This window comes from Balaenoptera borealis, assembly GCF_965194805.1.
Source record: "Balaenoptera borealis genome assembly, chromosome: 4".
In the NCBI taxonomy this organism is placed as follows: domain Eukaryota; kingdom Metazoa; phylum Chordata; class Mammalia; order Artiodactyla; family Balaenopteridae; genus Balaenoptera; species Balaenoptera borealis.
In genome coordinates, this window is record NC_138861.1 from 120185973 (window position 1) to 120203390 (window position 17418).

At 38.2% G+C, this 17418-nt stretch overlaps 1 protein-coding gene across 2 annotated transcripts in view; it reads right to left on the reverse strand.

Annotated features, from left to right (window-relative positions):
• Window positions 1-17418, reverse strand: part of COL25A1 (collagen type XXV alpha 1 chain) — a gene marked incomplete at its 5' end in the record, with an annotated part of 478255 nt that extends 460837 nt beyond the window's left edge. For both annotated transcript variants that reach the window (XM_082389178.1, XM_082389177.1), the window contains 2 exons: window positions 15975-16044; window positions 17122-17418. In XM_082389178.1, coding sequence (XP_082245304.1) covers window positions 15975-16044; window positions 17122-17418 — 367 coding nt within the window. The remainder of the gene's footprint in view (window positions 1-15974; window positions 16045-17121) is intronic.

A 17418-nucleotide genomic window follows, 5' to 3' on the forward strand; every position in this document is an offset into this window, starting at 1 on the left:
GGGCATTTATTCCAAAAATAAAAACCTCAATAAGAAATACAATAGGTGATTTCAAATATTTGAAGAGTTGCCATAGGACAGAGGTATTTGATTTATTTTTTATGATGCAGGGTGGGGATGGTATACAGAATCAAATGAATGCCCACAAGAAGATGAATTTTAACCTAACAAACAGAAGAAACTTTTTAATAAACCAATCTAAAGATTGAATGGTCTATTCAAGAGACAATCATAAGTTAATGACCATTTAACCAGAATGTCACTGAGGGAATTCAAGTACCAGGTGCAATGTAAGTCTGGATAACCCTTAAAGACCCTCCCAACATTGAGATTCTAAAATACTATGAGAGACAGCATTACCACTTGGAGATATTACCAAGAACCACGGCAGTACACTCTATATGGAATCAGGGACACCAGTGCCAACGGGTACCAGAAGCTGACTCAGGAGATCCAGTTGTCATTTTTCAGGATTTTGCAAGCCCATCGTTAAACGGTCATTGTTAAAATTTAAATTATATAAACTTACAATGAAGTAAATTATATTAAAAACAAAGCTAATAAACACCCAAACTTATCACTTCCTAATGCCACTTTGTTAACTTGCAATTGACTCTGCTAGGATAGTCACACCTTGGAAATCTACAAATGCTACAAATTGGGGCTTTTTTTTTTGAGAGCAGTGGTTAAATATTTATCATCAGCACATCACATCAGTAGTACCTTTCATCAACAACTATTTATTAAGCTCCTACATATACAGCTTTAGGCTGTGTGAAACAGAAGTACAAATCAAAGCAATCTTCCTCAGGAAACAGGAAAACCAGAACTAGGAAGCAATATCTGAACTTTCAAAAGTGATCTGCCTTTTTATTGAATACATTGTGGTACATTTATACAACAGATTACTCTACAGCCTTTAAAAAGAATGATGTAAATCAATTTGTGTTGGGAAGATACACAACAAATAAACGTAGACTCCTCTAGGGAGAGACACTGTGTACCATTTTTAATACAAATGTTTGCTTTTTTGTCATATGCATGTATTATTTTAATAATAATAACAACAATGCTGTAATCAAACACAAAGAAGGAGGTCGACCTTGGGCAATACTTTGACCACCAGGTAAAAAAAGAGAAGCAGCCACAGGGAGAAAAGAGAAGTGGCCTTGACAAAAGCAGTAGAAGCAGAGAGAAAATTCTTAAGTTCAGAGGGCACTGCACTGGACGCCTCCTGCTGAGGGGATGGTAATACGTCCTGACTGTTCTGACCACCTCCCATCTCCTATTCTTCTAGGGCAGCGGTCCCCAACCTTTTTGGCACCAGGGACCAGTTTCATGGAACAAAATTTTTCCATGGATTGGGGTGGGGGGGGGGTGTGGGCGGGATAGTTTTGGGATGATTCAAGCACATTACATTTATTGTGTGCTTTATTTCTATTATTATTACATTATAAGTTATAATGAAATAATTATACAACTCACCATAATGCAGAATCAGTGGGAGCCCTGAGCTTGTTTTCACTTGCCACTCACTGATAGGGTTTTGATATGAGTCTGCAAGCATTTGATTTATTATGGTCCCTGTGCAGTCAAACCTCTCTGCTAATGATGATCTGTATTTGCAGCCACTCCCCAGCGCTAGCGTCACCGCCTCAGCTCCACCTCAGATCATCAGGCATTAGATTCTCACAAGGATCATGCAACCTAGATCCCTCGCATGCGCAGTTCACAGTAGGGTTCGTGCTCCTATGAGAATCTAATGCCTCTACTAATCTGACAGGAGGTAGAGCTCAGACGGTAATGAGAGCCATGGGGAGCAGCTGTAAATACAGGTGAAGCTTCGCTCGCTCACCCGCTGCTCACCTCCTGCTGTACGGCCCAGTTCCTAACAGGCCATGGCCCGGTACCAGTCCATGGCCCAGGGGTTGGGGACCCCTGTTCTAGAGGAGCCAGCTGCAGAGATGATGTTCCTGCCTTCTTTACTCACTGGGTATCCTGAAATCGCTAGCAGTGATTTCGACCCCTGGGGGACATCTGGTAATGTTGAGACATTGTTTCATTATGGAAATTGAGTGCAACTGGTATCGAGTCAGGAGAGGCCAGAGATACTGCTAAACATTCCACAATGCACAGGACCGCCCCCCACAACAAAGAATTATCCAGTCCAAGATGTCAGCGGTAACAAAGCTGAGAATCCCTGCACCACTGGTACTTAAGGCCACCGGAAAGGACCTGTTTTTTAAAAGCCAAGAGAGGCTAGCCAAGACCCAGAGATGCTCCTCACTAGAAAACATGGCCATAGAATCTGAACTGATGTTTAAGAAAGGCTGCAAGTCTCCTTAAAAATAACTGCCATGGAAAGTAGACTGGAGAGGGGTTAAAAATGTTACACTTGACCTAACAACTCACAGAGATAATTTATATTCAGAAAAACCATCTAATTGGTATGTCACCATCATTTCTGCAAAGTATCACAGTACTCATTAGAGAACTTTTCCATTTTTTAGAAAAAATTCTTTTAGAAATTCAAATATAAACTCCTCTAATAACATGTTGCTATTTTTGAAGTTATGAAAAGTAAATGAAGTGGAATTATGAGTTCAAATCCCAATTATCATTATAGTTTTAAATCCATTAAAATTGGATACAGTTGGCTACAGGCTATACTTTTGTAGCTTTTACTTCTCTTGTAGTCCAGTCTACATATCTGACACCATTGTTCCTTCATAAGAGCTTAGCAGCCTACTTATTTCTTTAAATAGTAAGGCATATGGCACTGGGTCTCATTCATAATCACAATAAATATTTTATTAATTGAATAAAAAATTTTTTAAAGACTACTGTACACATGACCCCTTCACCTTTGCCAGAGTTGATTGGAGTTAGGTAATACCAGAGGTCAGTTACTACCCACAATATAGAAATTTTACATACTAATATCCAAAATATTTAATATTTATAATCAACTCTCTCTTCCATCTAGTAATATGGGACTACCAGAACATAAGCTGCTTCTGACGAAGCTAAATATTTCCCTACCAATAAAACCACCACTCACCATGTACTTTCAATGTATCGGCCCTCACCCAGCCCCTATTCTAACATACTTTCTTCCTAGAATGTATACGCAGTGCCGTTATCTAGCTTCAGCCATTCTTCTGCCAAAATTCCACTGGGTTCAGCCAAAAGGTGGCAGCAACTGAAACAGGTAGGAACCAAGAAGAGCATCCATACACCTGGGCAGCTGAGGGCTAAGCTGTTTGGGATGCTGGTAAGTGAACAGTGTGGGTAGGTAGTGGCAGAAGGGGAGGGAGATCAAACAAGGCAGGGACAACAGGAGAGGTGACTGGCCAAGCACAGGAAATAAATCTTAGAGTATGGACTAAAGACAAGCTGTCTGAAGTAGCAACACATGAATGAATACAAAGGGAATTGGATGGAGTGTCCAACGAAAAGCCAAACTAGTAGGTAACTGAAGTCAAAGCCAGGATGCCCAAAATAGCAGCACAGAATCCCAGAGGCAACCACATGCTCACACCAGGCAAATATGGCCTGTAAAAATGTAATTGCCTGGGCATAGTATACCAAAACACAAGAACAAGGTCAGCAATCCCTTCTTTTACATTAGTGAAACTACTCACTGATACCCAAATACAGGAAGCTGAGTCTTCCAAAGTGGTCTCTAAACAAATTTTCAGTGTTACCATTTTAAAGGCTACTTACGTACATCATGCCAGTAATATAGGCATAGCAATCAGCACTACCCCGCCATGGGTCTAGTACATAAAGTACATAAAGCCTAACTAAAAGGAACTGTCCTTTAAATAATTTTAGCAACAATAAGAAACTTGAGTACCACAAGATAAGAACATGGATAAAGACAAAAAATAAATAACCATTACTACACTAAAGAGAAAAAAAAAAAATTCTTACCTAAAGAATTTTTTCCTGTAAAGTTGCTTTAGTGTAATGTAGGGGGAAAATATGCACTCCAGCAGAAAACTATGCATTGTCTAGAGCACACCCTTCCTACTTATGCCATTCTGATTCTTTGGGAGCTATTTTAAAACTCTGTAAGTTGTAGATAACTAATAACAAAGCCAAATAAATCTTGTCTATAGACATGCAAATTCTTTCTGGCTGAGTGCAATTGACTTGCCTCCCTCACTGTGGCAAAGTCCAGTTTTGCCTCCATTTATACATCAATTTCAATATTCTACAACTATAAATGTGTCTGTCTTTAAATTCTCCTTTGAACTGGTTATCACATCTCACCACCTACTTCTTTAATGATTTAAGTGAAGTCGTTAACACGTTCATTTTCTATCTGTAGGAATGTCATGATTTTACCTTTTTTGAAAATTATCTTTTAACAGTAGTTTTGGAGAAACAATTAGTTACTTTTTGAAATTTGGGAGCAATATTGATATTTACCATTGATGTTTTCTCAGTTATACTGCTGGATTTAATCACAAGTATAGCTATTGCCCAGGAAAAGCCTAGAGGTTTGGGGACCTAAGGGTCACAAAGTCCCTGAATGGTCAAATTAGAGGTGGACCGTAAGCCAGGCAGAGTGTCATCCATTGAATGGAGACAAAAATAGAGTTTATATTCATGCTCGAAAAGGGGAGGAAGAGAGGATGGAAAGGAGAGAGGCCTGACTAGAATGGGAGTTCTCATTCAAGAGTATAGAAGACCCTCTATTTTTGTAGTCTCATAGGTAGTACAGGGCTACATCCCAAAGACAACCTTGTCCACTCTGTTTGCCAACAACAGCTCACTTTAGGACAATGCTTGTTCATCTCTGTCTCTGGGTGTGTTTGCTGTGTTCATTCTTGGTTTTCAGAAGTTCAATGAACATTATTAATCTCATCACATCCTATAACTATAAAGCCGTGTGAATGTTCAAAATGCTAGTGGCATATGACTACAGTTAAACAAAAATGGAGACTAAAAAATTGAAAATGAGGAGAAAAATGATGTATGATATACATATCTAGGGGATAAATGTGACCGATTACAAAATTCCTCTATCTGGGATTTCTTCTTGAGGATTGGGGCTGGAAGCAAGGGTTTTCTACTCAAACAGATGAAGGCTTAAAAAAGAATACAATACATTCTGAATCTAATGTGTCATGGGGTCACACATAGAAAACAGAAAGTATACCTCAGACCGCTCAATTCAAGGATACTTTTGGCCATAAAAATAAGTCAACTTTCTTTTTAACATTCCAAAAATGGTAACATAAAGTTTACCACCAACACATAGCATTCCTCACACAGAACTTGATTGCAGAACCAAAGCACTATTCAGGAGAGTATCACAAGTAGCTGAAATCTAAAGCATTAAATAACTATGCATGGAAGGAAACTATATAGAAGAACATAAATGCCCTGGTTTCTTTACAGATGTAGTTTCTCAATGCTAGAGCTTTTCTTTTATTAAAAACTTCCAGATGCATAACATGTAGAGGAGTACTAAGCCACGCTGTCAAGCTTGCTGCTTAAACTCCTGGGAAGTTGTCAGTATATCCGTAGGGTTTTGACAGTAAATTTAGGGAATACAGTTTGTTTGGTTAGACCTCTTTTTTGCAGCTCACAATAGCTTTGGCTGGTATACTTGGTCTTTCCAGCCGTTAGTACTTGGTCAGTCTATCTTTGCTGCTTTACTAATAATTGTCTTCTCTCAAAAGGCAAAGTAACTTAAAAGAGAAAAGTCATTTTTCTCTTCCAGAATTCCTGGAAGCCCATAGTTTAAGGCTGTGAGACTTCCCTGGTGGCACAGTGGTTAAGAATCCGCCTGCCAATGCAGGGGACACAGGTTCGAGCCCTGGTCCAGGAAGATCCCACGTAACGCAAAGCAACTAAGCCCGTGCGCCACAACTACTGAGCCTGCGCTCTAGATCCCGCGAGCCACAACTACTGAAGCCCACGCCTAGAGCCCGTGCTCCGCAACAAGAGAAGCCACCGCAATAAGAAGCCCACGAACCGCAACGAAGAGTAGCCCCTGCTCACCACAACTAGAGAACGCCTGCGAGCAATAACGAAGACACAACGCAGCCAAAAATTAATTAATTAATTAAATTTTTTTTAAAAAAGACTGTGTATTAAGGAGAAAATAAACTGCTCACCAAAACTCAATAACTTGTACAGTTGTCATTCTACTATCTGCCCAATAAGACAATCAAGGTGTTGCACTTGACCAAACTACTGTCCACAGCTAGCTACTCATACAGTAAACAGCATTGCTGATGACACTGGACGTTCACCTCAATGGGAGGAAGAGTTTTGTCTTTCAAACTTCTTTTTGCAGTACTTGTTACAGAATGGTTGTACCCAGATTTACACTTTCTTTCTGAAATATGCTACATATATCCCTTCAGTATTGGCTAAAATGTTGTTAATTCCTGAAGATTTTTCCTATTATTACTTAAACACAGATGCACAATTCATATATTCACATTGTACTGTCAATTTAAATTTTAATACATAAACATCATCAGTTTAACACAAATAAGAATCAAATCAATAAGAAAGTCTCAAAGATCTTAGAAGTATCTTTAATAACAACTTTCTCACAATATAAATTTTCTATAAATAATATAATTTGGGGATAGTTACTTTATGTACACTACTTTGCAAACCAAGTATTCACTATTAGTTGAAAAAAATCAATTGCTTTAAATAAATATATAGAAGAGGCAATGGACTGCTGTAACTTGGTGAGAAAGCCCCATATTAATATCCAAAATTAAAGAATAAGCAAAAATACAAAGGAAGAAATGTGAAAAAAACACACACAAAAAAAACCTGTCATAAAAAACAAGAACAATGTTATGACTTGAAAGCTTAAAAAAATAAGTGACTTTAAGACAAGGCATGAGGTGAGATGCTGATTTCCTGATGCACAGTCCCACGCTCAATGACACAATGCACTTTTCCAGCTTTCCAGCGCTACCTCTATTATTACATCTCCTTTGCTATACTACTAAAACCCATTAAAGAACGGTATTATATTAACAGTCATTTCTGGATTCTATTCATTTTAATAAGTAATTTTGCTTCCATCATTCCTTGTAATGTTTCTAGTTACAGAATTTTGGAGATGAGTTATGTGTTGACAAACATATGGTATCGCTAAACAGAGGAGCTGGGATCACAGTGGAGATTGGACTTCCAGTAATTTTCTAACAGTATCCAATGGATTCCTAATGTTCTTTGGAGATCCTCAGGGGCCATCAGGCGGGGTGTGGGGTGGGCAACGGAAAGAAAAATCATGTAGGGTTTTGGCCTCTGTCCCCTCTGACCTCCAAGGTCAATCATTGTGTGTATAGCTGACATTGTATCCAATTTCATACACTGGATTTCCTCATAAGATCTTTTCTAAAGGTTCAGCCTCCTTGAGAAATGTTGGAAAACACTTGAACCACTTGATCTCTAAGGTTTGTATTAGTTTTAATATGTTTTGGCTCACAAAGACCTCAGGGAAAATGTTTAAAAGGCATGGGGATAAGGATATTAGTGTATGTAAAGAGATAAACCACAATAAAAGTTCTCAACCAAATCAAGTTGACAGATCTTCATTATGATCATTATGAATTTTTATAGCTAACTTTCTGTAGAGAACTCTACAATAAGCCCTAGAGATACACAGATACAAACCAGAACCCCAGCTATGGAGCTCATAAATGAGATTGGTAGAAATGGAATCACAACCCACTCCCTCAGGAAGTGGAAGGCAATTACTCTGTGAGCCCACTTAGCAGTTAGCATAAGGGTCTGCCCACGGGGACACCTGGTCCTTGACACACTTAACTCATTTGACCCCCAACCAGGTTAATAACCATCCTCAGAAAGGCAGCTATTTAAGGTGTCTGTGTTCATTCGAACTTCGTCTGCTCTGACCTTGAGCCCTAATTTTTTTAGTAGAAAAACGATTTTTAGTATTCCAAAGTTCACTGGCAAAGCCCTAGAATTTGACAGCAATTCTAGCATGACTTTAAAGTCAAATGGTTGATTTTTATGCATGGTTCATGGAAATATTTTATCTTATGATCATATCATGTACATTTTTAAAATGCCAGCTGGATTTTGGATCCCCTGGGATACAAACTGGAGTTTCACAATTCCTAGAAGGGTAATACAAACAACTTACCTTTAGTAACTGTCAGAATTGACCTAAGATACAGGAATATTGGGAAAGAACTGTGCCAATTTTCCAGGCATATTTAATTCTAGCATCTCAAGGATCAAAAGTAATACTACCATTCTGGCCCTGTAATAGACTGGATTCCTATGAGATTTCTCCCTCCAATTAGCTGCTACGAGAGCAAAAGAGGGTGCTGGGGACAGAGCTATAATGGAGAATTGCTCCAACTCTCTAACCATTGTCCAGATTACATTATAACAGGAACTCTAAAGTACCAAGCTTGATAAATATGATGGTAAAGAGATATGATTCCAAGAGATTACAGGATAAGGGTGGCTTTTTCCTCCCCCTTTTCACTCTCCGTTACATGTGAACTCTTTGATTAAAAAAAAAGGAAAGTAGGTTTTACCTTTGACACAACCAGGCCTACTTCTAGTTAGACATATTCTGACTCTTAATATTACCATAATGCACAAGCTAGCGCTGCCTGCAATTCATCCAATTTACTCAGCCACTTAGCCTAAACATGAAAACTGTATTGAAATATGTGCTGACTACATGTAAAATATAAGAATAAAAACTTTTGTACATAATTCAGAAGCCTAGAGCTCCTAAAATCTAAATTACGAATATACAAATAAACAGACAGTTTTTGGCATTCCTGGCAAATCAGACTAAGTGATCAGACTAAGGAACACAGTAGGAGAAAAATAAAGAACGCATCCCAACTATCATATTATGTGGTGACTGAAGCTGAAATGGAGACTCCAGATGAAATGACGTCAAAAGCATGATAGTGATTCCAAATGATTCTTGATTCTGAGAAATTACAACATATAAGCACAAAATCTCCAACTGGTAAATTCAATCACATTTAGTTCATTTATTCTAGCTATTGGAATACAAGCCTCAAGTTCATATATGTGAATTTATCTACTAAACAACTGAACTTGTTGACTAATACAAATGTGAAATTTACTAGGTTATTTTAAATATCTTAAAGCTGATAGGACAGTCCAGTCTTCAAATATAGATGGAAGAAATTACTTGCTCCTTCATTAAACTTTTCCATAGCAAACAGAAGTCTGCTAGGAATTTAAGTGAGAAGGAGCTGACAGAACAGAGGAAGTCCCACTATTCAGCTCAGTTCTTCCTCCTTGTGGTCAAGAAAGGAAGGTGCCTGCCATCTGGTGGCATTTCTTCAAGGAATCCTATCATTTAAAGGGCACAGAATACTCCTGTGAAGGAATATATGATACCAATGAAAAGTGCTCAATTTTAATTTGTAAGTGGTTTCCACTTACTTCTGCTTCCCACTCTTCTGCATCTCCTCCCTTTTAAAAGTTGACCATAAAACATTTTTTAATTGCAAGGTTGCTAAACACATCCCAAATGAAACAGTAACTATGCATGTCTAAGAATTCAGTATGCAGGTGTGCCACAGTCATTTTTAACACAAATTCTAAAAAAAAAAGTGTTAAATATCATGGTGCATTAAACCACTGCGTGGAACTTCACCCATATTGGCCAACAGGGAGGGTGGGGATGCTTCTGTGTTTAGCGGTCACATACTGGGCTATTGCCTGCAGCCCAGACTGACACATACATTGTTTTCCCATTCTCAGCTTCCAACAAACCACCAAGTAGCATTTATAATGTGGAAGGATGGAATAAAAACACTTTTTCATAATAGGTTTTGGATGGTTTCCACTCAGGATAACATAGATAGATGTCATTTTGATGAGTGTCTAGTGAGGTTCCCCCCGCAGCAGACAATGCCTCCCTGAACTGTAAAACGGTCCTGATTCTGACACATTTCCCCACCAGCTCTCCATTCACCTAATCTTGTCGATGAGAGGATGCCCTCCTCCTTCATTCCTAGACCTAATCTTGACATTCAAATACTGTTTTTTAAAAAGCCATGGAGTTGACTTTACATAGTTACAAACCAATCAGAAGCACTACAGGTTATTAAGATCCTGAGAGGCTATTTGTACCTACACATTCTTCAACTGAGCTAGAAAGAACTAACACTTATGCAGAATGCATATCCTTCTCTTAAATAATTCCCAGCTCATGGAAAAACAGAATTACTAAAGTAAGAAAGAGAAAAGAATATTTGAAGGATTTGCTTCTTAATGACTTTTAGACAAGAGAAACAGAGGAGAAGCTAAGAAACAAGAACACTGCTTCAAGAGGCAATTTGTCCTCGGTCCTTTAGGTGACCGAGGCATTTTGCCAGCTGTCACTACTGACCAACTAAAAATGTTACACCCAAACTGCTGTACTCATTAGGACTGAAACCATTTAACATGAAGACTTTAAGGCGCTCAGATGTCACATTGTATTGTTTGGCCTTAGGAGAGGAGGGGAATGCCTGCTATTTATGGCATTTTAACATTTATGGCATTTTAATTTGCTTTCTTTCTACAAACCGTTTCTGACTATTCTTTACCTTACATAATTGAAAACCTATACATTATTATGACCTTACTCGATGCACTGTTTCCATTCATTTTGTAGCCGGTTAAGAAAAATGTACAGCATAAGTGAAAAACCATGTTAGTAGGAAATTCAGTTTTATATGATAAAGTAGATTTATGTTAGCAAGGTAATTTAAAGGTCTTCTCATATGATGGGAAAGGGTGCACAACCTTAAAGCTACAGTTAACCTTTATTTCCTCCCCAAATTGAGAAGATGCCACAAAAGCAGTCACCAGAGGCTGTATCACTCATATTTGTGAATCGGAGGTACTTCTACTTGCCTACATTTAATCTTACTTTGTATCCAACCATTTTCATAGACTTGGAGGATGTGGAAGAACCTCGGAAATTATGGAATATATCTTTTTTATTTCTAGCTAAACTCTCTGAGTAGATGACTAGACGTGTTACATTATTTCATCATTATCTGTGAATATAGAGGAGCCAGGTCAAGTGGAACTGTTCAGTACCACCAGGCAGGAAGTTTCAACTCTTATTCAGCCCAAATCTCACTGCTTTCAGGAGAAATGTAGAAAAACAGATCACCATGCTATCTACCACAACCTTTTATATATTAAAGCCACTTTCTGTTTCAGTTGGATATCAGTGTAAACCAGCTATCAGTGCACCTTCATCTGGCCATAAATTCTTGGAAAGCCAAAAGCCAGGTGAGGTTAGGCAAACCAGCTTTTTATCCATTGCTAGAGCTCTTATGTGTAATCAGAAGCCAGATTTTCTCATATTATGATTTTCTCCTACTGTGAATTTCTCTTTCCCACCCCACCCCCAAAGAAAAGAAAAAAAAAAATTCATAGTATTAACAGTATGGAAGAAATTTTGGTCATGTGCTCCAAAGCACACTGTACTTTTTCTTGGTTGTACTTGTCATGCCTGTAAATTCATGTCATTTTAAAATGCCTGTCATCCTCATTGAAATGTAAGCGCCATGAGGGCAGATACCAAGTCTGCTTTGTTCATCAGCATTTTTCCTGTGTCTATATATTTAGCACACACAGTCTCTTCATACCTAGAGAACTGACAAATGCCCTTCAAAATCACTCTAGTCCAACACTCCTATTTGGAAGATGTGAAAACAGAGTCTGTAAAAGTCATTCTTGGAAGTGATTTCCCCAAGATTGTACAACATGTTAACGGCAAAGCCAGGGTTAGAACTCTGGATTCTTTTTTTTTGCTATATTTTTATCAAAATTTTATTTGGTATGAGAGAAAATCAATATACCTCATTCAAAAATAAGATTTAAGAATAGCCTAAATATACTCTTTGGGACTCCCCCAAATTTCTCTCATTTGTCAGACATAATATCTTCAGAATTTTTGTTGAACTAATTTACAGATCTATATCCCATGACCCCAATGACACTAAAGCAACCCCTTGATCAGGAAACGTTCTTTATCTGAATATAGCAGGGTCTATCATTAAAGCAGTCCTACTGGCAGATCCTGATTGCTCCTCCAGAAATGTTGTCATGGAAGAAAGCCCATTATCGGTCATCAAAACTAGAACACTGGATTCTTTATTGCCCACTCACGTTCTCTGTCCATTATGCCACAGAGGTTCTTTCATCTAATACCCTGGGCAGGCAACACAACTAATGAGTAAGGTACAGAAACCTTTGTGATCTAAACAACTTTTTGTTGGCTGCCTGGTTCCCAGTGTTCTTTATCAGTTGGAACTTAAAACCTTCCCATAAATATGCCTGATTTGCACATACTTTATGTAGGACTCTAAGAACAGAACCCCAAATGGAATTGTACAGCCATAGGAAAGAGCCGATTTATTCTCTCCTATGAAGGTCAAGTTTTCCAGAGGCCAAGCCACAGATGACAGCTGAATTTCCATGGTTCAGCTACTGTTAAATCAAATATTCTGCTAAACAGAACTCTAATTTGTATGGTTTTAAAATTTTTATTTCAAGGTTTCTTTAAAGCAAATATTCAAGAAATAGAGCTTCTCCTGAGCACATGAAAAAAGTCAATGTGAATTTTGGAGAATGATGAAGTGATCTAAAATTGGACTGTGGTGATGGTTGCCCAGCTCCATAATTTTTTTTTAATCTTTAAGTCATATACTTAAATATTATAACATATATTTCAATAAAGCTGTTAAAAAATAAGTGTGAAAATGAGTCAGATAAAGTACTTCTTTTTGTAAACATGTGGTACGAAAACTGTAACTACATTCTTTATCCCCATACTCTTTTAAGCCCAGGTTCTATCTACTTCAATCATGGCTTACCTCAAGGTCAAAAGTTTTTCCTATAATTTTGGTAAAAATAATTTAGTAGACTAATACAATTATCTACACTGATATAGCACCAAGAGATACTGACTCATTTGATTATCTGCATGAATGATCTACAGATACATTTGTTTAATTAAGCATATAGTGTTCTAGTCCGAAAGCTGCCATTAACTAGCCATGAGGTTTTGAGCAAGCTATACATCTTCAGGTCTCAGTTTTCCCACCTATAGCATGTGTCCCCATGGACACATTAGAGTCAAGTAACACACAATATATTAAAAAGAATAGTAACTGCTATCATCTAATGAATGGCCAGTAATACACCAGACTTCAGGTAAATTATCAACCTATGAGGAAGGTAGTATTAGTCACTTTTTTGCAGATGGAAACTGGTACATAGAAAGGTTCATTAGTTTGACCACGATCACACAGTTACTTAGTAGCAGACCCAGTATTCCAATCCAGAACTGTCCAGCTCCAAAACCTATACTCATTCTCAATTCCTCATTAGACTTTGGGTTTTGATTCTGTCAGATGTGGGCATGAATCCTGACCTTGCCTTTACTATGTTAAGTTAGTCACCTTCTCTGAGTCCAGCTTCTCCATCTGCAAAATGAGATTACTAATACTTAACTCTCGGGGTTGTTGTGAAGACTAAATGAGAGAATGCTTCCCCTACAATGAAAAACCATTCAGTAACAGTCTTTCTCATGCCTCTCCCACAAAAGTTCCTTCTTGTGCTAAAAAAAAAAAAGCTTCCAATTCTATGATTTCTTGTAGCCTACCTAGATAAACCTCACTGGGACTGAATTCTCTGAAAAGTGAACATAAACAACACAGTATTAGTCCTCTGCTATCAGTCCTTGGCTCTGTGACGGCGACTGTCAACAAGAGTGTCAACTTCAAGGGGTGGGCATCTGTCCACAGGAACTGAGCTGAGGTCACAGACTTGTCTCACTCTGCCCTACCAACAGATGTCTGGGTGACAACTCTTAGTCACTGTAAACGAAGGTAAAAGCCAAACCAGGTGGGAAGTACTGTATCTGCTTTCTAATCCTCTTGGCCAGCCCATTCGTTCCCTAAAACAATACCTCACTGACCATAATTCAAAATAGCTGGTTTTCCCCGGGATACTATTTTCAACATAATGCCTTTATTTTGATGATGTCTAATTATTCCACAAGCAGAAGAGAGTGTTTCTGTAACAGTGATTTGTCAGCAAGAAACCTGTTTAATTCTGTGAATTGGAATATGCACCTTCCAAAGTTTACCTCTCAAGTAACCTGGTGAAAACTGGTGTAATGTGGAGCTCTAGTGGTGGCAAGAAAGTAAAGCAGCCATTAGGGAGAGCCAACAAAAACGCCAAGGAAATCACCATTTATTATTTATTTGCTTGTTATCATGGTGAAATCACCATTTATTGTTAAATTAATGTTAAGAAGAAAAATGGTTCAAAAATGATCTTCCAAGATAATATAAAGTGAACTCTAAATGTAATGACTTTCTTCCAGATTACAAATTAGACCTCAACAACCAGCTTACATCAAACATCAAAAAAAACCTCAGTGCTCTGGTTGTCACTTTTCTACTTTTTACCAAGTTCACTAAGAATCTTATTAATTAAATACTAGTTCTTTTTCACACAGCTAGCAAGAGTACTGTATACAGAAAACACTGGATTCTGAGTGGTATGATCAGTGAAGTCCTGTACCAACTGTCTTGGGAATTTAAATAATCCCTACAGGCCAATGAGGTTGTTATGAGTTAATTCCTGCACTAGAAAAGTGCCTTCTTTGAATTTCTGACTTCTGAGGTCTTTCCCAACTTAAAACATCTAAGAATGAAACCTACAATGTAAAACATTAACTCTTTGTTTTCCTGTTACCTAATGTATATGTCTTCTCAATTGAAAGGGCTTCAGTTTTAAAAAATACAGCTCCATTATGGTCAACAATATAGCAGAACATAAATAGCAAAAATTTTATGATGTTCAATCATGAGTTGACATTTGAAATTTCTAAACATTGTGCCTGGTTTAGCTGTGTCAAAACAAATTATCATGAGGCAAAAAAACCTCAGGATGTGAAAAAAATTCAGGAACTAGCCTTTCCATACAGTGTAAGTATCTAAGTATCATGTTCCTAAACATGAAAAACAATGTAAGAGACTCACTTTTCTATACATGATGATAAAAGAAACTAAAATGTTCATAAATACATTAACAACATTTATCTGAAACAAAAATCTCAAGACTCATGGAAGTTTTTCATGACTTCTATCAGTTGAATCCACTAGATATTTTCCAGTGGATATATTCCAAGGGCTTCTAAATTTTAGGTCTACAGATGACTGACTACCAAGTCTCAGAGGTCTGTGAAGGAAGATTTAATGATTACCCAGGGGTTTTTATTCATCGATGTCTCTCTTCTTCATCCTTCTACTAATATGCTGTCATTAAATTAATATAGTTCCCTAAAGCCACACAGAAAAATGGTAAAAATATAAGATCCTTTTCTGAGAAGTCATTGAGAATGCAATAGTTTGTAATGAAAAGCTCAAGATAAAGAACTAATTTCCTTTCAGTCCTCATTCCTATAGAATAGGTGAGAGAACCTTTCTGATAGAAAATAAAAGCAGGCAAGGTCTACTAACATAATCGTATGTCAAAGGGAACAAACAGAAACCTGCACTAATGCAACATTAGCCACTAAGGAATTCAAATCTAACGTGTTCTGCAGTCCTTTTCACCATAGATATCAAAATTGAGTAAAACTGAAGAATAATTTTCCATCTTTGAATCTAAGAACTTGGGCTTTGGACATCATCTGGCCTGTATTTTCTTTGGTGATTATCTCTATCTTCTTTGCTTTCCCTTAACAGACCTCGGTATGCTGCTTAAAATAATATTTGGGGCTTTATTTGCCATCCTTTTACCCAGACATGTTGATTTTATTAAAGTAAGTTGGGTCTGTATTCTTTCTTTACTATTATTACAGGTAGACTTGACAGACACAGGACCTTTGTTTTCAAATGCTCTGCTATGGAGGAAACCTTGTGAAATAAGTTCCATTTTACCTGCTGGGCAGTTGCACTCTGAAGGTGCTTCTCTTGCGATTCTTATTTTAGCCATATGTTCATAGGACTTCTGTAGGAAAAGAAGAGGTATTAACAATCATCAGTAGTATTGTAGAAAAATGGATTCTTTAGGAACTCTGGCCATATGCCTGATTTACCAGCCTGCATAACTAACGTTTACATATGTACTTGGACTTTAGTCAAAAGGTAACAGTACCCAAGTCCTAAAAAAAGAAAATGACCATTCACACAGTATCAAGACTGTTGGACTTGTGTAACGTCTTTCTCCATTCTTCAACTACCATCACCCTCTCTCTCAGCTCAGGCATATTCAGTCAATGCAAAAAACCAGCATTAACATGTTGCAGTTCTAGGTAAGCTAGGGGTTTTAAAACAACCAGTATTTTATACATAAAGGTCAACTGCTTATCATGTTGTCCTGCCACTACTGCCAAACAGCCTCTCCGTTGGAAGAGCAAGTTCCAGAAAACCCCCTAACTGTAGTAAAAGCACCGCTGGTTTTGATAAACATAACACAGATTCCTTTCAACTCTCAACTCCAATGGCTCTGCATTCACAAACACCCGTGGCACTGCATCCTTTACAAAAAAATCAAGCTACTATTTTTTTTTCTTTTTAAACATTTAAAATGAAAACATTCAATGTGTGAAATAATTGATCTAAAATCATATGTAGAATTATTTCACTTTTAAGAGTGATTCCCTTTTGTATATTAATAACACCTATGGCCCTAACCTTCTTATACCGTAAAAAGGATATAACAGATGTTATCTCTGCAAGGAATACTCTCCACAACATTGGAAAAGATCCACATGCAACTCCAGAAACTAAAAAGAGCTGAAATGCCACCCTGTCATTCTGGCCACCCTTCCCCCTTTTAGACCTCCATATATGTTTAGCATGCAAACATTAAGAAGAGTAAGGGAAGATGATAGAGACAGAGGGTGATATCAAAGTGTGTGCATATACAAATATATGCTACAGTGAGCAGAGATGGTGGCCTAGCATATATGTGCACACACAGCCATATCACGTCTGCATACAGTAAGGCAGAGGCTGGGCATGTACACAGAATCACGCCTGTGCAAGATGTTATCCACGTGCAAAACACCCCAGCCTTTCACACCTGAGCCAGAAGTCGCTCCACTTTCTCTTGCACCATTGCTTTGAGCTGATCCAGACAATCAGGCAGCAGACGGATGGAAGGGTCTCCTTTGGCTGATTCGAGGGCGGCGATCCTCGCCTGGAGGTCGTTGGTTTTCACCCCCAGGTACAGACAAGACATCACGGCCACTACTGACAGGAGGGCGGCCAGGGCGGCGCACGGGGACACGGTCCGGGCACAACGCTGCCCGGCTGGGCTCCGGTCCTCGGAGCCCGGCTCCCGCCCCCCTCCTTTCCCTGCTTGCTTCTTCACCAGCAT